Genomic DNA, 22,602 nt, shown 5'->3' with positions numbered 1-22,602 from the left:
AAAGAGCAGGGATGCGACTCCCAGCAGAGAGGCAGTGTGGAGATGAATCAAAGGGAAACAAGCTGATAGTGCCCACTGTATGTAGAAAGAAGCTGAGGTAAGCTACCAAGGCTGAGCGGCAGAGCTGGCAGTGTCACAGAGGGCAGAGTTATGATCCCTCATAGAGAAGTCAGAGATGGAAGAGATCAATTAGCTCCCCCACTCCATCTCCTGGCAACTGATGCAGGAACGCTCCGTCTAGCAGATGCTAGGTAGATATTAAGTCAGCAGGGCTTCCACAGCTCCATGGATGCTTTCTCTTTTATTCAACCTACATTTTACCCTTTCTTGATTTCATACCGACGCCTCCTTTCTTACCATTTGCTCATTTCAAGTCCTAGTAAGTAGTGATGTCCTCTCCCCTCTTAGATAGCATCTAGCCAACTATATTACGGGGATGCAAGGGAACAGATGGCAGTGACGTATCTGGTGATGGGTGTCAGGCTGCTGGATCTTATGTCAGGGCCCACATTATAGCTTGTGGCAAGTTATTTAATGCTGCCCTGTAGCACTTAAGAGCTGCTCCCCACAAACAAACTCTGGCTAACTGGCAAACAGCTGTGGACAATTCCCCTGCTTCACACAGAGGCAATGGAAGGGAGAAACCCAGGCAGCAGTAGCGTTGAGACCTACAGTACAATAGGGCTGAGCAGATAAGTCTGCAATTACACACAGGTTTGCCCTGTGATACAGCAGCTATGATTCTGGGCTGCATATGCAGAAGAATCACCCTAGCTGTCACAGGGCAGACCGCACATGGGTGCCTCGTTATTTGAAAGACGCAGACAAACAGTAGGGAGCTCAGAGGAGCAACAAGGAGGATGGGAGGCCTGAAGAAGCTGACTTAAGGGAAGACAGAACTAAACCAGCTAAAGCAAGACTGAAGCACAAACTAAAGGACGTCTCACTATCTATTCTCAATAGGCCATGGCAGGAGAGGAATTTAGCATGAGAGATAGGAGTGATGGTGAAGTTTAGGCTGAATGTCAGAGAAAACGTCTGCCCCAGGAAGCAAGATCTATTAGACTAAGGAATAATTTCCCCCTGAAGATATCTAAAAGTGACTGACAACCTAGTGAGTTTGCTGTAGGGAAAGAGCCCGCTCTGCCTGGGACACAGACCACATGTGTCGCATTAGATCTTTTCCATCTTTGTTCCCCGCTCAATGGTGATCCAGTAAATATTTATACTGGAATAGGCTTGCATTCATATATTCCACCAAAATCCCTTTCCATGGAAGTAAGAGACATGAATGTTTAATCATCTCCACTGAAGAGCACTGGCTTTAACAACTTATAATTGTTAGCAACAAGCAGTAGGAAGATTATACGTTCTTCAGAAGATGCATCTTAAAATGATGCTTCCAGGACACATGCAGCTTTATTGTTTCCATGTATATCTGTACCATTTTTACAGCCATGCACATCCAGGAAGGCTGCATATTTTGGTTAAGTCTGTATGACACGATGAAGGTGAGAGACCTATAATGGGAAGACAGTATGAAGGTCATTTGAGCAATTTGAATGTCTTCAGATGTTGGTGCACTTCTTCCTTGGGGTAGGGTCTGAGTGCAATGCAAGTAGCTATGTTCTCTGGCTGCTCTATCCACACTTTGTGATCGATGTTGTGTTGCTTCAGAGTGTCTGCTAGCGTTGTCAAGGCACCCTCATCCAGGGCCTAGAGAACAGGAGGGTGAAAAATTCACTGTGAGTGCAAAGTGAGATTCCCACAGGAAGCCAGCAGTAAAGACAGCCCTCATGCTGACTGATCAAAGCGTCCACCTCCATACTGCTCCTCCCCACACACGTAGACAATACTAACACTCCTTTCTAGTTACACACTATCCAAAGCATCTCAGAGCACTTCAGCTGTGTGTGCAAAATACATAGAGAAGAATTACCCACATGCAACTGAAATGCAGCCAGTTCTGGGATGGAATGTGGCAATCGTTGCTGGTACAGAATATTTCACAGCTTTTTAGGAATAGAAAAATAACTCTGCCACGGAAACTTCAAAGGGACACACACAAAGATAACCAGGATATAGTGGTAATCTGTAGATACCTAGAGATCATTAATGGAGGCAAGGCCTCCCATTTTATATATTGTCCAAAAAAAGTCCAATTCTTGAGGATAATTCAAGTCTGCAATTCTGTCTATTGGAAAGAAATCCTGTCACCAAAAAAATACCAGGAGTGATTGGCAGAATCCACTTTACTGTGATTCAAGGGGCAGCTCTGGACAATTACTGGAAAATGTCACCACAGGGCATGCAGTGATTAGTAATATGCCATGCTGGGGAGTGCATAGTAATTTACAGATCTCTGTCTGTGCCCTGACACGCTCAGAGTCTAAGGTGTGATCTATACTACAAAATAATCATGCAGTCCTAGCTGACATAGCTATGCTAGCAAATCCTGGGTGCTTCAGATGGTATAGCTAATATTGTTCAGGGCAGTCATTTAGCTATGCAGTAGAAAAACCTCCTCCAGTAAGCTTACACTGCATCGACACTAGGGGGTGCTGCCGGTACAGCTATTCCAAGAAAAAGATTAGTAGCATATGCAAGCCCTAAGTATGGCCTTTATATAGAATCAGATACTTAAATGGAGATGAATTTTGATCATATGCAGGGTTCCACCTAATGTCTAAGCTGGAGTGGGGAAGGAGCTCTCCCCATAAGCATGGACTCTGATGGAAGGTTTATTAGACAATCCAATCAACATGATTGGATTATCACACTAGATATCACACTATTGGCACAATATAAGCAGAGATGATTATTCAAGTGTCCAACATATTCAGAAGCGGGAAGTGATGAGTTGAAGTGGGCATCCGGGCCCTACAAGCGCCACACTCTGAGGGCCACCACAACTCCTATGCATAGCTGCTCACTAAACCCCTCAGACACTTTGCCCACAACCATTGTTCAGGGGTGCTACTTTTCTTCCCCACCACCACCACCTTCTTCAATCTGCTGAACTAGAAGCAAACACCAGGTACGTTCTGTTCATGCAGGGGAACGTTCAGCTGCTGCATGCGATGGACAGGGAAGCAGATTCCTTCCTGGGCGCTCACTCCACATATAGGATGGTAAGAAAAGGAAGCTGCTACCACACAGCACCACGCTGATCCATTTATTTCATGGAAGTGATGACTCAACCCAACAGACACAAACCCAGAGTCCTTCAGTTCTCTTCCCTCTAAATGGCCTCTGGCTTTTTCAAGTTTGGGAGCCATTTTTCCATCTGCATTTGTCTTTCTGCGAAAGGAACCTATGGCTACACACTCAGATGTTACTGGTAATGGCATTGCAAAGGAGCAGTTTAACACCACTCACATCTGTGCGCGGTAACTCCTTGGAAGCTGAATACAAATCTGTTTCATGGGCGATTCCTCCCATGCCCTCGCCCCCTGCCCATCTCATTGCCTTTGCAGCATCACCACCCAGATGTCACAGTGCTCTGTCAAACTTGAGCCACCATTCTTCCCTTGCAGCCCTCTTTCCCCCATCTCACTCTGTGGTGAGTATTCAGTCCTCTTCCATGTCACCCAGATTTGCATTAATACCTCTCTCCATCCATCTAGGCTCTTGCCAAACCTTTCTGCTTCTTCCTTTATAGCATGTCTCTTGGTTTCCCTCCTTCCCCTTTCTTTGATTTGTAGCCTCTTCCTTGCATTAGCCATCTAGTTTACAGCGGAAGTTTTGGGGCTAAGTTTCATTTTCCTGAATGTTTGCAAAGCATATATGGTACTGGATAATAAGCCTGTCATTGTAGGATAGCTCTCAAGGGTTGGTTTGTCATTCTAGGATGGCTGCAGAGTGCTGGGCTGACATTTTCTCTAGAACACTGAAAAACGTCCTACTGTGACATCAAATCATCTCATAACTCACGACTAACAAAATATTAGCGTGATCCTTCAGCAGTGGGTGTGAAAACCAAGACTTGAAGCCAGACAGGTACTAAGAGGAGCAATTTCACACAGATGTCTCACACACAACTGCAGATTGAACAATGAGCTTCCCCCATGTACTGCTGTGGTTGGGCCATACTAGAATACAGACAGAACTGCAGAAATGAAACCAATTCACTACACAGACAGCTCCCAAATAAGTGTCTCAAAGCTGCGATGTTAGTTTTGAGAAGTGCTATTGCCACCTACTGATCTTTCACTGCCAGTACCAAACCAAAACTCAGTTTTGGAAGCAAATGCAGCTGCTGAAATAGACATGAGAGGAGGAAGAGATGATGACTTATTACAACAGCCTGTAGGAACAATAGGGAAGGATACTTTTTAATAGTTATGGCTCAGACTCACAACTATGTTTTTCTTCTATATGAGGCTAGTTTATACGGAATGAGAGACTGATAGCACTAGCTAACACCAAGAATAACATAGACATGTATTCCACTTCTACTGCTAGGCTAACAATAAAACCGTGCCATCATACAGCACTTATTATGCCCATTTTACAGATGGAGAAATGAAGTAGAGAAAGGTCATAGAGGAAGTCTGTGGTCGAGCTGGGGGAACAGATCCCAGATTTCCTGACTCTCAGTCCCATGTTATAGTTACTGACCACACTGCCTTTGGTAGTGGCAACGATTGCTAAAAAAATGGATACTTTTTCCCTGAAGTATTCATGTTATGCTCATGCAGATGAACAGGTCAAGAGCTGGGAAGAGAGCATTAAGTAGGACCACTTGGATTTGAGAGAGAACATGGCATTGTGGGACTCATCCTATCTACACTGCAAGGCCATTCATGTGCAAGGCGTTTGAGAAATGTGTAGTGTCCCTGCCAGCTAGTCCACATAAACAACAGCCTCCTTCTATTGCCAAACAACAAAGCTATTTCATTACCTCAAGCAAGGTGCTAATGACTTGTGGCAGGGATTGTTACACATGTGAGCTAGCTGTTCAGACCCAGGAAAAGCATTATGCAGAAGTGTTGGATAGACACAGCTCTCTAATGTGATACCCTTACCCCCCAGTTTAGAAGTGAACAACACGTACCATCCTAGGGACAGATGGCATAGAAAGTCTGGTAGTGCAACGCCCCACTGGACAGCTACCTGACTATCAGATTTAACTGTCCTGACAATTGCTTCTCTCTTATGCCAATGGAGTTTCTTTAATCCAGCTGACAGCTAGGACTCAGACTCCACAAGTCATTTGAATTCCAGAGCGTCGTGGTCTGGAATCCGTAGTCTCCACGAGCACCTGAGAATTTGGACCAAGAACCTGCAGGATGCCCAGACGGTCTGGTTTTGCTCTGCTTGGCCTACTTTTCTGCAGCCCTACCAGCTTTTTGCCTTCCCCGAAGCACAAGCTGCCAAATGTCCCACTCCTTGAGAGTGCTGCAAATAAAGCCTGATGCTCTGCAGAGCCAACATCCACGCCAGGATGCTCTGCAGGACGTTCTCCGGGTTCACCCACATGAGGCGACTCAGGCTGCTTCGCACCTCCTCCTGGCAGGACACCCTTTTGGGGCTTGAAATACTCACCAGAGGAGCAGCACGTGCCCCCTCCCAGGGCTTTGCCCTCACCGGGAGGCATAAAGGTTCCTACAGGAAAACGCAGCCCCGACCTGCTGCCCGATGAAGCCCAGCCAGCAGCGCCCCAGGGTCTATCCCCTCCCCTCGCCTGCACACGAGTGCCCCAGCTCCGACAGCCTGCACAGACCGAGACCAGCCCCCCAGGGCTCCCACACCCTGGGCCTCCTGCTCCAGCCCCACCACGGGCCTCCTGCCACCTCACTCTCCACAGGCCTGGGCCTCCCCTACCTTGGGCCTCAGGGGGCCCCAGCCCCGCGCCCCACCACAGGGCGCCCCTCCCCCTCAGGGCGCCCCTCCCCCTCAGGGCGCTCCTGGCACCCCGCTCTCCCCAGCCCCCGCTCAGCTCCCTCGGCCCCCCCCCACATAGGCCCTCAGCGCCCCCCCGCCAGGCCGGGCCACGCTCACCTCCAGCACCACCGTTCTCATACTGCCCGCCTCGGCCAGGTAGGCCCCGGTGTCCGCGTGCCCGTAGTGCGCGTGCGTCGCCGCCAGGGCCGCGTGGCAGGCCTGAGCCACCAGGGCCCCCAGCGGCCAGAAGAGCGGCTCGCGCTGCAGGTCCCCCCGCAGCACCACGTACTGCACCAACCGCCGCCGGGCCGAGCCGCTGCCGGGCGCCGCCATCTTCGCGTACGGAAACCCGCCCTCTCCCGTCTTCCGCCGGGGAGAGCCGCGGAGCATGCCGGGAAAGGGGCACGGTGAGCGCCATCTTCCATCCTCGTGTACGGCATGCTGGGAAAAGGACGAAGGGCGCCGCCATCTTAGCGTACGGAAAAAAAAAACAATCCCTCCCTTCCTCCGGGGAGAGCCGCGGGGCATGCCGGGAAAGAGGCACGGTGAGCGCCATTTTCGGTCTCAACCTGTACGGCATGCTGGGAAAAGAAAGACAGGGCGCCGCCATCTTGTCGTACGAGTACCGGGGAACGAGAACCGCGGGGCATTGTGGGAAGAAACCCTGGGCTGGCCGGGCATCCTCTGACAGGAGGCGCCGCGGGGTATGCCGGGAAAGGCTGTAAAAGAACGTTGGCGTGACGTATATCGGCGGGGCGGGATTGGTGGGCTGGCTGGCGCGCGGGAGGTTTGACGTTTGAACGCGCCGGGACGGAGTCGGACCCGTTCCTGGTTTCCATGGTGCCCGCGGGTGAGCCAGTGTCCCCAGAGCGGCCCGGCCGCAGCCTCCCCCTCCCCGCAGGGAACGGAACCCAGGAGTCCTGCCCCTCCCCCTCCGCAGCCGGGAACAGAACCCAGGAGTCCTGCCCCTCCCCCTCCCCGTCCGGGAACGGAACCCAGGAGTCCTGCCCCTCCCCAGCCGGGAACAGAACCCAGGAGTGCTGCCCCTCCCCCTCCGCAGCCGGGAACAGAACCCAGGAGTCCTGCCCCTCCCCCTCCCCAGCCGGGAACGGACCCCAGGAGTGCTGCCCCTCCCCCTCCCCAGCCGGGAACAGAACCCAGGAGTGCTGCCCCTCCCCCTCCCCAGCCGGGAACGGAACCCAGGAGTCCTGCCCCTCCCCAGCCGGGAACAGAACCCAGGAGTGCTGCCCCTCCTCCTCCCCAGCCGGGAACAGAACCCAGGAGGCCTGCCCCTCCGCCGCCCCAGCCGGGAACGGAACCCAGGAGTCCTGCCCCTCCCCAGCCGGGAACAGAACCCAGGAGTGCTGCCCCTCCTCCTCCCCAGCCGGGAACGGAACCCAGGAGTCCTGCCCCTCCCCCTCCCCAGCCGGGAACGGAGCCCAGGGAGCCCAGCACCCCCCAGGGCAGCGCAGCGCTCAGGGGCCCGGCGCCCCGACAGCCCCTGGTTCTCCCAAGGTCACCCCCGTGGGGGCTGCCGGGCTGGGAGCTGTTTCCCTGCCCCGGGGGTTGGTGCAAGTGGCTGCTCTGCCTGTGCCCCTCCCCCCCCCCGCGCCCCTTCTCTGCCTGGGGCGCAGGAGGAGTCAATGGGCCGCCTCACGGACACGGACGGACATTGGTTGAGACCCGTGTGCACCTTCAGACATCAACTGGGTGTCTGTGCGCCTGCTAGTGCCCTGCACGCAGTGCCCATGGGGGGGCGTTAGTAGGAGCCGTGATCCCGGCCCCGGGTGCGGGGGTTTTCATGGCCGGGAAGCACTGCACCCTTTAGTAGACTACTCTGGATTGTAACCGAGCGATCTCTGCTTTTCAGCACCTGAACTCGGCCTGGCAAACCCCTCGTGCCTTGGCGGTGTAATTCCATGGCAATTCTGCCTGCCCCGAAGATCCTCCATCCCACACCGCACACTCTTGCTATTGCCTAAGAACTAGAGGTGGCAATGGAAGAGGCCATGGCTTACCTGAGAGGGGGTAAGTTGCTAGGGAACACAGTGCAGTTGCCTTCACCTTTTTTGTGGAGCCATGGCCTGCAGAAACTATGGACCTTAAATGTAAAGGGCTCTCCAGCTTGGTGAAAGTGATACTCTCCTCATTCAAAATCATTCCTTATGATCCATTTCTGCCATAATAGTAATATCTAGCTCTTGTGTAGCACTCTTCATCTGGAGATCTCCAAGTATGTTGCAAAGGAGATAAAGATCATTATCCTTATTTTACAGGAGGAGAATTGAGGCAGAGGTGTGATGTAATTAGCACAAAGTCTCCCAGTAGGTCTGGGAGCCTGTGTTTCCTGAGGTTCAGTTCAGGAACTTATAGGTTACAGGACTATCTACACCACATCACTGACTCAATGAGGGACAATCCACTATTATGGACATATCTACTCCCCATTAACCACATCCTATGTAACCTCTGCAATAATTGATGTTCCCAAATTACTGATCGCTCCCCCGCCCCCACAAATCAAATCCTTGACCCCTGTATCCAGGTCATTGCAGGTTATGTATTCCTTGCACTTGTTAAAACTTCTGACCAAACTCTGCCTCCTTCAATAATTTGTACGCTATACCTGGATGTCGAGCAACTCTGAATTGTTTGTACTTTTAAACATTACCTTTAATAAAAGTTATTAAATCCACTAGCCTACACTGCTCAAGAAATTAGCCAGCTAGCAATGGCTACATCCAGGAGCAATTCGGACTCAGTTGTGTATATATAATAAGACCAAAAAGCCTCTTAACTGTAGGTTATTTCTCTTTCCCCTATCCTTTGTAAGTATATCATGGTCAAGGTCTCTCTTCATGTATCTGTACTGTGCCTAGCACGGTCTATGTGCTTCTGTAATATAAATAGGCTTGACAGAATTCAATTTTATTTTTTCCAATTTCGACAATTAATATAGGTTTTTTATTATCAATTAGTATCACTTTTTATCTTTTGTTATGTAAACATTTACTGGAAATTAAGGGGGGTGGGGTAGGGCAGCACTGACAGGCGGGCTACCAAGGGGCCCAAGACACTGGGGTGCAAGAGAGGTTGTGGTCCTGGCCCAGAGGAACAGAGGATGGAGGAGGACTGCAAGGAGGATGATGAGCCTTGGGCCAAGGGGTGCTGCTGAACAGTTCCTGCCCGGGGATGGTTCCCACACTCCTGGCTAATGAGTGAGGCTGTGACAGCCGGGCTGCAGAAGATTCCCTGCATCAGCAACACCTGATCCCTACAGGTGCAAGGTGTGCAGAAGACTGCAGTCCTGGCAGGGCCGTGAAGAGGAGGATGAGCCCCCCAGCCATGGGGGAGACCACCCTGCTGCTGAATGCCGCTGGGCCTGGACCACAGCCTTGCCTTCCCTGCACCGTGTCCCTGCAAGGATTTGATGTCATCGGCCCTGAGGCTATGCTGGGAGCACTCTGCAGTCCCACTATCGGGAGTGAAGGAGCTGGGCTGGTGACACCTGATCCCTGCAGGCGCACAAGGGGAGGGAGGTGGGGAAAGGCTGCACTCCCTCTGACAATTACTGATTACTTTTTTCATTGATTTCAGTGTGTCAGCTGAAATAACTGACATCTATAGATTTTAAATCCTGCCCATGCTCAATATAAATAACTAATTGCAGACTGGGTTTATCTGTTTGTTCCTTTCCTGGAGGAGTCCTATCCCATCTGGAAAAGCTGGAAGCTGGTGCACAGAAACTAGCACTGAAGCAAGAAGAAACTCAACGGCAGCAGGAGAACTTGGCCCGGCTGAGAGCAAGAATCCAGGAGCTGAGACTCCAAAGAGATGAACTCAGGACCAAAGTGAACCTGCAGCAAGTTGGGGTAAGAATGAGGTGCTCATCACGTACAAGTGGCAGAAGGTCCCAGACCAGCTTCTGTCCTTCCAGATTGTGTGTTTGATGTATTTGTATTATTTTTGTAATGCAGCTAGCTGCTATTCTTTCCCTTCACTTTTTTAAAAAATAATTTCGTAATGCTGGCTTGCGAAAACCCAAGACTGAAGTCCTGTTTGCAGAGGAGGTGCAGCCCAGCCAGCACTGCCATGCCCTGCTACTTACAAAAAAGCTGTTGTGCCCTATCTTAGGATTTTTTTTCTTCTCCTGTCACAAAATAGTATTCCAAGCAGTCTGTCTTGTCCTGCTCTGAGCAGAGCAAATCCCCAGCCAGCCTTTATTCCGCGAATACTTGCTGTTTTGCTGATTTCTGAGCTTTCTCTCTTTCATCTCTTGTTTTTTGTAGCTCATCAGGCAGGAAGGAGCCACTGGCAGCAATGTAGAGCCCATCCAAGCAGCAGAGAGCAGATGGCAAGCTCTTTTAGAATGGAAAGTGGAAAATGCCAAGGCCATACTGCAAGCCTTTCATTTGACAGGTAAAGCCCTGAGATCAGTGCAAGCTCTGACTTGTGCCCTGCAGTCCATTGTCAGTCCCTGTATGTGGGGCTAGTAGGTCATTGATCCCAGCCACTGGTTTTATAGTGTTCTCATTTTGGAGGATGAACTTGATATGTAGCTGATTCTTTTCTATTAACAGTGCTTTTATTGTGTTTTGAAGTAACAGTCATTAAGAGTCTGGTGGTGCTATAAAAGACTAGAAAAATAACAACTGAGTTTGAAAGGGATTAATTCATCTGGGGTTAGTCTTCCTGGATTCTCCATCCACCACTAGAGGCCTCCAGGATACTTAGTTAACACACTGTCTTCTGAACAAATTCTCATTTGCTGAGCCTTCCCTAAGGGCAAGATATGTTTCTGGCTGTCTCTGTGACTTTCACCACAATTTCCAGTTTCTCTAGTTGGAAAGAGTGAAGTGTAATTAAACCAGTCTTGCGCCAATGCAGAAGAACTGATGAGGGGAGCAGTTCCCAACCTTTTCGGATGACTATGTATCTGTTTAATGAGTCTTGGACCTTGGCTATGCCAGCCAGAGCATCCTTGTTTCCTCCACTCAATTGTGCATTCTCTAACTCAACATTGAGCTCAAGCTACTCATGATTATAACGCTGATCCTGGGGTAGTCCAACCTCCATGGTATGCAGCTGTGTGGAAGGTGAGCAAAAACATACCAGGATCCAGCACCAAGGCTCAGTGGGAGAAGTTGGGAACCTAGAGTTCTGGTCACAAAATCCTGAACCCATTAGAAGGTTGAAGGGAGGGTTATAAAAAATGATTTCGGGGTTCATGCCTCTTAACTCTTCCAAATCCTTAATCCTCTGAGAAGCCCCATCCATTGACTGAATGTATGTAGTGTTTTCCATACGTAGATGGAACACAAATTTAGCAATCCATACCTCCTCAGCAAAGCTTCCTTATAATAGTGTTCTAGAATAGTGCTGAATAAAGACCCCTTTTTGTATCCAAGGGATTAGTGGGAAATTGACCAAACAAGGAGCTTGTTTCTGTATCAGCACTGCTTATGGAAGCACCTACCTGGATTCCTACTACTTGGACCTCCTCATACAGCAGCCCGTCCAGATTCGTCACCACTCTGTCCCCATCTTCATCCCCTTGGAGCAGATAGCCAAGAAGTACTTACAGACAGACATCAAACGCTTCCTGGCTATGTTGTCTGATCATCTGAATGCTTATGCTGGAAGGAAATACCAGGCAGATCAGTTACAGGTACTGATGCCCCCAACAACCACATTAATCTCTTTTTTACCCTTGTATGTACCAAAAGGGAGTTAAATGATATGGGAGGGTTCTCCACCCACTCCCCTAAATATGTGTGGGTAAAGTTACAGTAAATACGGGGTGGGAAGGACACAAGATTCTGTTGCTTGAGAACCAAGGATTTGTGAATTCTAATCCCATTTGTGACAGAAATACTAGCTATGCCCTTGAGTGGGCCATTTAAACATTGTACCTTGGTTTCTCCATCTGCAAAATGCGGAGTATTACAGGGTGGTAAAAGGGCTAATAAGTTAACATTGAAGCTCTTTGAAGACATGTGTTAAGCAAGTATTGCATTCCAGATACCTGTGGTGGGGAGAGGGAGAAAACACACAAACAATCATATATTTTGGTTAAACCTCAGAAACTGTGTTAGCCTGTAAATTTTCTAAAAGCCTGAGAGCATCAGAGTCTGCATGGTATTTTTATGCAACTGTGCAGAGAATTGTTTGTATTAGAATCTGCACAGGAAGCTGTTAAGCAGTAGATCCTACAAAGGTGCATTCAAAGTTCCAGTTTTAGATATTGCATTGCTAATTACAGCATGAAATATGAACTCACGTGATGATTGATTGAAATATGTCTTAAATATGTTGTCATGCTTCACTAAAATGTATACATTTGTTTTTAGAGTAAGGAAATTCCCAAAGCAAAAAACTTCATTAAAATGGAGTTCAGTTTTGAAATTAACACCTTAAAAAAAAAACCCAACTCATTTGAATATGGCTTTAGAAAAATAAACATCTGCAAGCCAGGAAACATGGAGTTAAGATTCCACAAACAACTTTAACTCTGTTCCACCCCCTATTCAACACACAGTCCATTTATATCCCTGAGGCTCTCAAACTTGTACCTCTTTTAGATTTCCAGTGTAAGCCCAGTATCCCCTGACTCTATAATATTTTCCCTTGTACCTTATGTCTTTGTTCTGTGTACAAGTTCCTCTCCGCATCCCACCTGCCTTCTATACTCAGCATTGCAACATTTTCATATTTTTTTGTCCACAAATGCTCTCCGCTATTAGCCATTCATTTGTAATTCTCAAAATCCAATCTGTCTTGTCCATGCTCTCTACTGACTACAAATGCCACAATCCTCATCTGTTACAGGGATGATATTCCACATGTCTTAAGATGTTTTGTGTAGTCTAAACTTCAGCTTTCCTGACTTCAAATAAAAATGTGTGCCAGCTCTGATGTTTTACAATATATTTCCAACCTTAAACGTATCAAACCTAAGTGTTTTTAAGATTTAGCCAAATGACATCTTCTTTGGAAAAATCTCAGGCCCACTCTCTGAGTTCAGTCCCTTTCATAGCTTAGTGTTTCTGTTTGTCTTCATCCCTACAGGATCATTTTTCAGCCTTTCTTGAAGGAACCTTGCAGAGAAACTCCTTGCATAATGTACTGGTCTTTAATTATGATGTGGAAACAGAAAGCAAGACCTTTCCATTCAGTGCAAAGCTGATTTATGGAGATCTCACCCGTAGTCTTCCAACTGAGGCCATTATTACGTGTAAAGGTAAAAGAAGGACTTCAGTGCTCATTCAGAGAGCATTTGTATGGGAGCAAGACCGGAGCAAAACAATCTGCATTGGGGATTTCGTAGTCTGTTTGGGGTCATATTATGATTGTTCACTATTTGAACTTCAGAACAAGAAAGAAACGAGCAGCTTAACTTGTTTCTTGAGCCCTGTGGAAAAGCAGATCATGTGACTCCTGCGTATCTGGGACTTTGCTCTGAAGAGGTGGTGGCCTCATGCTATAAACAGTTTACAGACTTGCTACAGCTCCCATTTTAGCAGTGCTGTCAGATTGTTCTGGATCTTTTAGGGGCATTGCTGGGTCTCAGGAATATGGGAAACCAGGACTGGAATGAGAGTGTGTGTGTGCAGGAGTGCACATACAAATAATCTCAGAAAGATACACGTTAATTTGTTACCTTGAAGAAATTGAAATAGCAAAAAAAATGTTAATGTTCATAGATTGTAAGGCCAGAAAGAACCATTGTGATCCTGTAATCTGATCTCCTGTGTAACACAGGCCATGGGATTTTCCTGAATTAATTCCTGCTTGAACTAGAGCAGATCTTTTTAGGAAAACATCCTATCTTGATTTATGAATTGCCCATGATGGAGAATCTGCCCCCATTTTGCTCTGGTCCCCACAGAACTATAAAAAGCTCTGTGCCAACCACATGGGCAAGATCAGCCTGTATTCTAACAGTTGGGGTACCTGCCACGTTACAACTCAGTCCCCTAAAACAGGAGATTTGGAGTGTAGAGTGGCTCAAAATGAATTCAGAAGGGTGTGCACTCTCAGCCATAGTTACAACTTGCTTGGGTCTCTCACTTATAGTCCACTGTGGTGAAGCCTTGGGATTGGGAAACTCTTCTCTCTGTGTGAGGAAGGAGGAAGAGCTTTCATTGTGAATAAGGTTTGATACAGTATGGTTTGATGGCATTGGCCTGTACGTTATACTAGAAAGTAGGTGGTGGCACAGGAAGAGACAGGCAGTGTAGTTATGATTCTCACCTGAAACATGAAGAGATAATATGAACTATAGTGACAGAAAGCTTTGTGCCTGGAGCCGTCTGCCTGTCCTCCCCCACCTTTTCAGGAAATCTGTCCTCCCTGCTCTGTACCATTATTGTTTGTTTATTTCTATTATCATAGTCTTGGACCAGGACCCTGCTGTGCTAGGGTCTGTAAAGACACAGCACAAAGAGACAGTCCCTGCCCCCAAAGAGCTTACAATCAAAGTACATGACAAGAAAACATGGATACAGACAGACCAATGGGAAAATGCAAGGAAATAATGAGACAATGTTGGTCAGCAGGCCACCATCTCCTGATATTGTAAAGCCTTTGAGATAGGGACCATGTCTTATCCAAATTTGCAATCGTATATATATTTTATAGTCCTGACCGTCATAATATGACCGTGCGTATCGTATTAGTCTCCCCATCAGTTTGCAATTGGCTGCCATGAATGTTAAGGGCTGGTCTCAGAAATTATCTAGCAGTTCATCTTCATCCAACCGGCTGTGAGGTTTGCAGTGTCCACCCGCCTGTTGGCTCTGACTCTGTTCTCTGTGGACTCTTTCCCAGTGCTCTTGTGCTGCAGACATACGTACAAGGAATAAGCAGAAGGCTTTATGTTTAAAAAGCAGCCAGTTTGTGAGCCCCCTGCTCCCTGTTTGTGCTTTGTAACAACATTTACCTCCTGTGGGTGCAGCGTGGGGCTAGTGGGTTAATGTGAGGCTTTGTGCAGCTTTCATATTGCCCCAGCAATCGTCTTGCAGAAGGGCCCTGCAACTGGGCTGACTGAATGGGGGGGCTCTGGCTCTAGATGGGGAGAGGAGCAACTGGAGTTAATCTTTGCCAGTTGCTGGGTGTCTGGAGGCCCGTCTGCCAAACAGCAGAGCTGGTGTGGAACCGAGGGCCCACGCTGCAGGCTGAACCCACCTTCAGTCTCCCTCAGGTTCTGCAGGCGGTAGAGGGGAAGCAGGAGTCTGATGGTCCTGAAGCCGTTTCTTCCCTTCCTCTCCCCCCACATCCAGCCCTCTGCAGATGAAGCTGTGGCTTTGCTCAGTAAGTTCAGCTACTCCAGCGCTGGGCTCTGGAATCAGAAAGAGACTCCTTCCTGGGCACTTCCCTGAGCCATGGCTATATCAATGCCAGGAAAAAGTGGGGCCTGGGGAGCCATTTCTACCCCTCCAGTGCTGAGAGAGTCACCCACTCAGAGCAGCTGCCTGTCAGGGGAGACGGAGTGAGGAAGGTGGGACAAAAGGGGAAGAGAGAGTAAAATGGAAGGGTGACCAATGAAACCAGAGAGGGCTTCAACACTTTCAGGGGCGGAGAGGTGGAGGAGAGAGAAATCAGAAGCAAGTAGCTTTATGGTAGGGACTATATCAAATTCCTTTGAGTTGCATTGATTTGCTGGTTTCTCTTTGGAGCAGGGGATGTTTCTGCCTCTCTGGTGGAGAAGACAGCAGCTCATTCAAACTTGTTCCGCCACACGGCTCTGCACAACGCCTTCGATTCCTTCAAAAGAGCAGCAGAAAGTCTGGATCAAATGGCATAAGCAGACAATACCTGTCCCCAGATCAAAGACACTTACTGTGCCTTCTGAACACGGCAAAGCTCCCTAGGAGGTTGCTACTGTGTAAATGCTTTTTAGATTGGACTGCAGGAAAACGCCCGGGGAACAACTAAACCGGTTCATAGTATTGAGAATAGCGGCCTTGATATGCTGCGAAAAGGCATCTACTTCTAGAGCTCCTCTTGCATATTGCTGAAGGGTAGCTGACAGACTAACAACATAGTTGCTACCATGGCTCCATGATACTTCACCAGACTGAACGGAAGACAGATGCAGGAAATCTCTCCCCACTGGAATGGGAAACCAGAGACTTTCAGAGCCATCAGGTAAACTTTATAAAAGTGTGACAAAACTTAGCCCTAGGGAAAGCTCAGGGAAGCAGTCCCAGGGCCTTGCCGTCTTTCCTGTATGCATGCAGCAGGTACCAAATGGTGTAGAATAGATCTAAGCTTCCTCTAGGTTACCTTGCAAATGGCATGTTTAGTTTTAGGCCTCATGCTGGGATTGCCAACGAGGTCTCCAATTCTGCAACCGGATTCATGCAGGACGACCGACCTTCGTGACTTCCGTAGGGCTGTGCACAGGTGCAGTGGGTCCTCCTTCATCGATCAGGGCTTCTGTTAGTAGTTAGTGCCAGTTGTGGAGTGGATTTTTGACATGAGCCTTGGGAGCTGGTCTAAAAGCTTGTCTGCACTGTACCATCGGTATGCACTAGAGTCAACTTTAAAGTGCACTAGAACTTAACCCCTTAAACCACTGCTTAGACAAGCCTGAAGATCCTCCAAGAAGGCCACTGAACCACCATCATGTAACAGCATTTGATTGCTTCCAATATCAGCTAAATGTAAATCAAGCGTGCATGCGCTGGTGTTAATATAACTGCAGTTAAATCATCAATGCATTAATAACAAAAACCCTTCAGAAAAAAATTAAACCTGACAACAGCTGTGAAAACTTGGCTTTTTCCTGCATTTACATATTGAGCTACCTTCTTTCTATCCTGGTGTAGATGAGACTTTTGGCTTCCTTTTTGCAAGTTCATTATTAATGGTACTTTCACTTTTTAACTTGCTACTAAATATGCCTCATGATTAAAACTGTAATAATCTTAAAAGGCTAATTTACTCTTCAATTCTGGTGGTGGGTGGTTATTTCACTCAAGCCTGATGAGTGATATTTGACTAGTACGTTTTTCTTCCCACATCTCACGCAACAGCCCAGTGCTGCAATGTTTGAGTTGCAAATGCTGCAGAGAAATGTTTGATTTCTTTTATTCTAGCAGAATTTTTAAAATGTTATAATAAAATCTAATTCTTGAAAATAGTTTAGGAGACCAAATTTAACCTGACCACCCCTTTAAATTGCAACCTGAAGTTCTGTGACTTGAGATTTATTTATTTTAACATAACTGCAGCATTTCTATGCGCCTGATGGACAGTTAATTTGTGGGGGTGCTAGTGAAGATTTATGAAAGAACTGAGCAAATTGTTGCAGAAATTCCCGCAAGTCGCTGTTGCATAATGTATAGCCTCTAACTATATCCTGGTATAAAAATGTCTTTGTTCATAACAGCCAGCATCCTCCATCGTTTTTAGAATGGTGAAAGGCATTTTCTTTCTTTGCCTGTTGCCATGCCATTCCTGTTCCCTCTGCTGCTACAGCGGCATTGGCATTTGCCTCTGCCCAGGTGTGCAGATTGTGTGTAGAGCTTTGACACAAGCGAATGCCATTTTATTTCTGCAGATCATACAGGAGCATATCTGTAGCGAGGAGGTAGGTAGGGGATATCCCTTCCTCTTGTGAGAATGAAATGACCTAACAATGTGTTATAAGGAAGACTAGCCCTCAAATCTACATTTGTAACCCTCAGCAGCTTCTTGTCTCAGGACACAGATAACATTGATCCTGTACAGATATTACAAATAATTATTTCCAAAGGATTTTTAGTTTTAGCTTCATGAAAACCTTCAATAGCGTGGGAGTAACAATTATTAAACTGAACCGTGTAATGTGTTAATTACAGAGAACGGAGGGACTGGGTTCCTGCTAAAGCCTGGTTGATTAACAGTGATCGCAGATAATTACTACGTGTGGCAAGATTCATCAAAAAAAGGAATTTACTGACCTTCTGTTGCAGAGAAATTAATGTTCAGAAACTGTGCCGGTATAAGAGCTGCATCTAAAGTCCTCTAGTCCATTGCTTAAAAATCCTTAGCCAGCGTGAGAGTGTTTCCTGTAGCCTATTTTCTGTTTTGTCTAATTGTAAATGACTCAAACAAAGCTTCACCCATTTCACACAGACCCATGGATCTCAGTGAGTTAATGGATCTCAGTGTTAACAAGCGTGCCTGAGAGCCTTAATTTCTTCCTGTTTCTCTTTATGTGACACTACAGAATCCTGGTGTTTATATTCAGTGTATAAATAATGAAAGGTATTATGGGCCGAGGAGTCCAGGAACATCCATACATGAGGTGGGAGTGACACTACAGAAACAAGAAGCCATTTGTCTTGCATGTGCATTTTTCTGTGACGCCGTCAGTTTGCACAGTTCTTGAGATAGCAACAGGCAGGAGAAGCAGCCAGTCAAACGCACCCCTCTCCCCCACTTAGTCTACAGGGCTCTCTGACCTATTAGCAGGAAGCCAGGGCTATCACTTAGAGGAAAGTGCAGAAAGCCTGATCTTGCAGGATCTCAGACAACCATCAGAGAACAGCAAGCAGCTGTAGAGAATGTAGGTCCTTGGGACCAGCAGGAAGGGTGCAGTGTAAGAGCCTGGATGGAGCACAAAGATGAGCCCCCCTCTCATGAGAAAAATACTGCTGGTGTCTCTTTGTGTATGTCTGCTGCATTAGACGCCCGTGGCTGGCCCGAGCGAGCTGACTGGGGCCTGAGCTAAGGGGCTGTTTAATTGCAGTGTAGACAGTTCGCAACCCGTGCTCGGGGACCCTCCCACCTCGCAAGGTCCTAGAGCCCAGACCCAAATGTCTACGCGGCAATTAAGTAGCCCAAGCCTGGAGAGCCTGAGTCAGCTGCCATGCGGGTCTTTGACTGCACTGTAGACATACCATAGGCGGCAGGGGTTACAGAGGCTGTTTGCATTGTTTCTAGCACTGAAGAGTGGACAGCAAGGGCCCTTCACCAGCACCGAGGAAGCCCTATAAAGTCAGTCTGCTCCTGAGCGTATTTGATTTGCATAGCACAGGGGCTTTCAAACTTCCCCTGGGGTGGGGGGGACTAAAGCTAAGAAACACTCCCATTGCCGTCACACCCCTCTGGCCTCCACGCAGATTACTTTGCCCTGTAAAGTCTCTGACTCGTCTAACAGGCTCCACAGCAATGAGTGTTTTCCCCCCTTGAAACATTAATTGCTCTTCCTTGTTTTGTTCCTCTCCCTCCCCTGCTCATGCTTCTGTGGGGCCTGTTCCCCTGCTCATCCTTGCCCCCTGTACAGATGTCCTTGCTCGGTGGTGCCCTTCTCCCAACATCCACTGCCCAGCCGCATGGTCCTCTGCTCCCCTTACGCCCTGGATCATGTTACTATGTTCCCTTTTCCCCTAGAGGTTCCTTGGGGGTAGCTGATTTCTGGTTTGTCTTCTTCGCAGTAGCCCCTTTGAGAGGGAGCTACACTCGTCCTGCCTTGTTCCAGTTGCTTTTACAGGCTCTTTTCAGTGGAGATGGCTGTAGAAGCTTCTGAGACCACAAAGGTGGTAGGACTGGGGCTATGTGACCAAGGCTCGCCAAGGCCTCTGCGATTTGGGCATCAGAGCAGGAACAATGGTCTTGAGCAGCTTTTTCCAACCTTTGTGAGTCACCCTCCTGCTTCAGTGTGGGGTGCAAACCTCAGTCCCAGAGGAAATCAATGTTTGCTTCTTCCCAAACGTGAATGGCTGATGGCTGGCTGGGGGGAGAGAAAGAGCAACGGTGGGCAAAGCCAAGTCTCTGCAAAGTTTGCTGGGCCTGTTTGATGTAAAGAGGGGAAAATAAAGTGGTGGGAGCCTGAAGAAGTGATCTGAGTGGGGGTGGGGGGGGGCTTGCTCTACCTATTTACACCTCTGCAAAGCATATGTAATCCCATGTTAGGCACTATCTAGCCCCCCATTACCAGAGTATCTAAGCACCTCACATACTTTATTTACCCTCACAGCCCCTCTTTGAGATCAGCCAGTGCTATATCCCTATTTCCCTGTTGGAGGAGGGATACCTAGTGAGACTAATGTCAATGGGAGCTGGGAGTCTAAATACCTTAGACCCAGAGCCTCTAAGTGACTTGCACAAACGCACACAAGGAGTCTGTGACAGAACAAAAACAAGGAGAGTCCTGTAACACTTTAAAGACTAACCAATTTAATTTCTGCAGGCAGAGGCTTTCGTGGGCTGCCACAGAACAGGGACTCGCACCCAGGTTTCCCAAGTCATAGGCAAGTGCTCTAACAGATAGACCGTCTGCCCTCTCCTTGCTCTGCTCTGGTAATGTATACATCCACTTTGCACAGCTGTAAGTGATGGTGCAAGGCAGTGGTTCACGAGGCCCCCCCCACTTTAATTATGACTTCATGGGCCTTGACTTCCTTAGGCCCAAAGTCAGACCTGGTGTAAATGGTCATCTCCCGCTGAGCTCAGCAAAGCTCCACCCACCTATACTAGGGTGATGAAATGTACACGTGGGTTCCACACTCCCAACAGTGGGCAAACTGTACAAGCCATGTCGCTTTTCTGCTTTTATTTAGCGTGCGATCAATGCCCCCTTCCTTTAAACTACTGCCACATTTGACCATGGGTGAGGCTGACGACAGTGAAACCCACATGGTCTCAGGTCCAGTGGATGAAGAAGAGAGATAGGAGTCGAGCCATCTGGATTTTATCTCCAGCTAAGTAAGGGTGGGGCAAGTCACTTCTGCCTGGTCTACACTACAAAATTAGGTCGGTTTATCTATGTTGCTCACCTGTGTGAATATCCACACCCCTGAGCAGGGTAGTTAAACTATTCTAGGTCCCCATGTAGCCGGTGCTAGGTCAACAAAAGAATTCTTCCAGTGACCTAGCTACCACTTCTCAGGGAGCTGGGTCACCTCCGCCCACAGGAGAATGTGCAGCTGTGCTGCTACAGCGCTTTATGTGTAGACAAGCCCTTGCACGCTCTTGAAAAGCCCAGGGCACCCAACCTGCATCTTTAGACCCCTAAATACCTTTAAAAAATAGGCCTCTTTGCCTTAGTTTCCCCATCTGGAAAAGGGATAATGATACTCCCCTCTGTGAAGTGCTCCACGATCTCCAGCTGAAAAGGTGTTACGTAAGTGCTAAGTTGTAGTACTGTCCCCTCGTAGTGCTACAGCTCAGAGAATGTGTTTACACTACAGGAGTGAAAATTCATGCTGGGACTTGTTTTCCCTTCCTTGCTGTGTTTGAGCGGAGCTCCTCACGGGGTAAGAACATGAGGTACTTGAACATCCAGCAGGACGGAACATGGAAGTGTTCAGAAAAAACTGGACACGTAATCACTGTCTTTTAAATTCAACTTGTTCTATTCAAGAAACTAGAGAAATAATGACACTGCCTTTATTTTCAAACAGCAAAGTGGATGAAGGCTTTAATAAAACAGTCTTGTTCTTTGCCAATATCTGGCAATCTCCTCCTTAAAGCGACAGCAAAGGTGACAACAGCAGAGAGCGGAGTGCAAGGCCGTATCGGAAAGAGAAATCCGCAAAGAGAATCTAACAGACACAATTAAAAATATAAATGTCAATCTGTATCTTTTTATATATATATTTATATATTTGAAATACACAACATTGGTTTTTAGTTTTTCATCTCCAAGTCAAAGGAAATATTGCACGCTCTCTGATCTCCTAGCTACGGTGGCTTAGGGCAAGGATGAGCATCGTATGAACTAACAGAAAACCCAAATGCTCCTGTTTTAACTCTCCTGGTGCACACCAGAGATTTTTCCTCTTACCACCCACCCTGAGTTTTTATCTCTTAGCAACAAGCACTAAGCGGAGGCTGGGTCTGTGGCACTAAATTAAATCCATGCCACCTGCCTCTCTCGATTACACTAACAGGGTACACAGGAGCTAACTGCAAGTGTGAGAGCTCCTGAAATGCTGCGTGAGGCTTCTGCCTTCCCAACATCCAGACCCACATCAACACGAGGCTGCCTGTGTGCATGTGTGTGAGCTGTAGGAGGATCAGATCGGTCTCTCCCCATCTCCCTTCTGCTAAGCAGTAGATGTGGAGCTGAAGTCAAGCAGACCCCTCTAAAGATAAACCTCCAGGAAAAAAGGATCAGGCCAGGGGTTGGTTTCTCTTAAATCTAGACACTGGGTTGAAAGATGTTCCTATCACTCTCGTTTCTAGCGCGCTGGGTACTCAAAGCCGCTGGCCTCGCCGGTGGGAGGCACTGGAGTCATTCGCTAGTGGGAGCCCAGCACCATCACGAGTTGTCGACCACCTGGTGCGGGAGAGTCACTGAGGAGCCGTTGATGAAAGAGCCCTGCTTCTCCCGGCCCTTCAGGAAGAAAGTCAGCAGCTCCCCTTTGCCTTTGACGTAGATGGCCCCCCGGCGCACGAAGCGGAAGCCGTACTCCTTCAGGATGAGATGGGTCTCCTCCACCACCTGCGCGGATGAGCAGATGCAGGGCAATGAGGCGCCAAGGCGGACGTGACAGCTCAGCTATGTTCACCGGGCAGTGCTGCTGCTGCTAAAGGCTGCCACTTCACTTCCTGCCCCTCAGCTTGACGGCTCCACCCCTGGGCATGAAACAACTACACAGCCCCTTTCAGAGCCAGCTGAGAGGTTCGGTGACTGTGTGGCAGAGCAGAGCCGGCGGCAGATCTCTGAGCGCCTGCCTCCTGCTCCCTCATTCCCAGCATTACACTTGGTATCTCTGCCTC

The 22,602-nt window shown here is 48.1% G+C and overlaps 3 protein-coding genes across 7 annotated transcripts in view; 1 reads left to right on the top strand and 2 right to left on the bottom strand.

Annotated features, from left to right (window-relative positions):
- Nucleotides 1–562: 562 nt before the first annotated feature.
- Nucleotides 563–6,376, bottom strand: PTRHD1 (peptidyl-tRNA hydrolase domain containing 1). The gene is made up of 2 exons (XM_067531300.1): nucleotides 6,004–6,376; nucleotides 563–1,716 (listed from the first exon to the last, which is right to left on the bottom strand). Exons 1-2 carry the CDS (start codon nucleotides 6,274–6,276, stop codon nucleotides 1,546–1,548), a joined length of 444 nt encoding a protein of 147 aa, XP_067387401.1. The 5' UTR covers nucleotides 6,277–6,376; the 3' UTR covers nucleotides 563–1,545.
- A 139-nt stretch (nucleotides 6,377–6,515) lies between these two features.
- Nucleotides 6,516–19,019, top strand: CENPO (centromere protein O). 3 transcript variants are annotated; one of them, XM_067531298.1, is made up of 8 exons: nucleotides 6,516–6,590; nucleotides 7,757–7,914; nucleotides 9,589–9,758; nucleotides 10,176–10,305; nucleotides 11,295–11,554; nucleotides 12,955–13,126; nucleotides 15,567–16,035; nucleotides 17,733–19,019. In XM_067531298.1, the coding sequence occupies exons 2-7, from the start codon at nucleotides 7,884–7,886 to the stop codon at nucleotides 15,689–15,691; spliced, it is 888 nt and encodes a 295-aa protein (XP_067387399.1). In that variant the 5' UTR covers nucleotides 6,516–6,590; nucleotides 7,757–7,883; the 3' UTR covers nucleotides 15,692–16,035; nucleotides 17,733–19,019. The 3 variants fall into 3 exon arrangements, with proteins under 3 accessions (XP_067387399.1, XP_067387398.1, XP_067387400.1); XM_067531297.1 differs by lacking the exon at nucleotides 6,516–6,590 and adding an exon at nucleotides 6,603–6,736; XM_067531299.1 differs by lacking the exon at nucleotides 6,516–6,590 and adding an exon at nucleotides 7,346–7,401.
- A 2,216-nt stretch (nucleotides 19,020–21,235) lies between these two features.
- Nucleotides 21,236–22,602, bottom strand: part of ADCY3 (adenylate cyclase 3) — a 70,492-nt gene continuing 69,125 nt past the window's right edge. For all 3 annotated transcript variants that reach the window (XM_067531312.1, XM_067531313.1, XM_067531311.1), the window contains one exon: nucleotides 21,236–22,324. In XM_067531312.1, coding sequence (XP_067387413.1) covers nucleotides 22,142–22,324 — 183 coding nt within the window. In that variant the 3' untranslated portion in view covers nucleotides 21,236–22,141. The remainder of the gene's footprint in view (nucleotides 22,325–22,602) is intronic.

The sequence above is a fragment of the Emydura macquarii genome, unplaced genomic scaffold (genome assembly GCF_026122565.2).
Source record: "Emydura macquarii macquarii isolate MOO-44397 ecotype Brisbane River unplaced genomic scaffold, CSIRO-AGI_Emac_v2 contig_3134, whole genome shotgun sequence".
NCBI lineage: Eukaryota > Metazoa > Chordata > Testudines > Chelidae > Emydura > Emydura macquarii.
The sequence above is the reverse complement of the archived record's forward strand: the minus strand, read 5'-3'. Positions and strand labels throughout refer to the sequence as shown.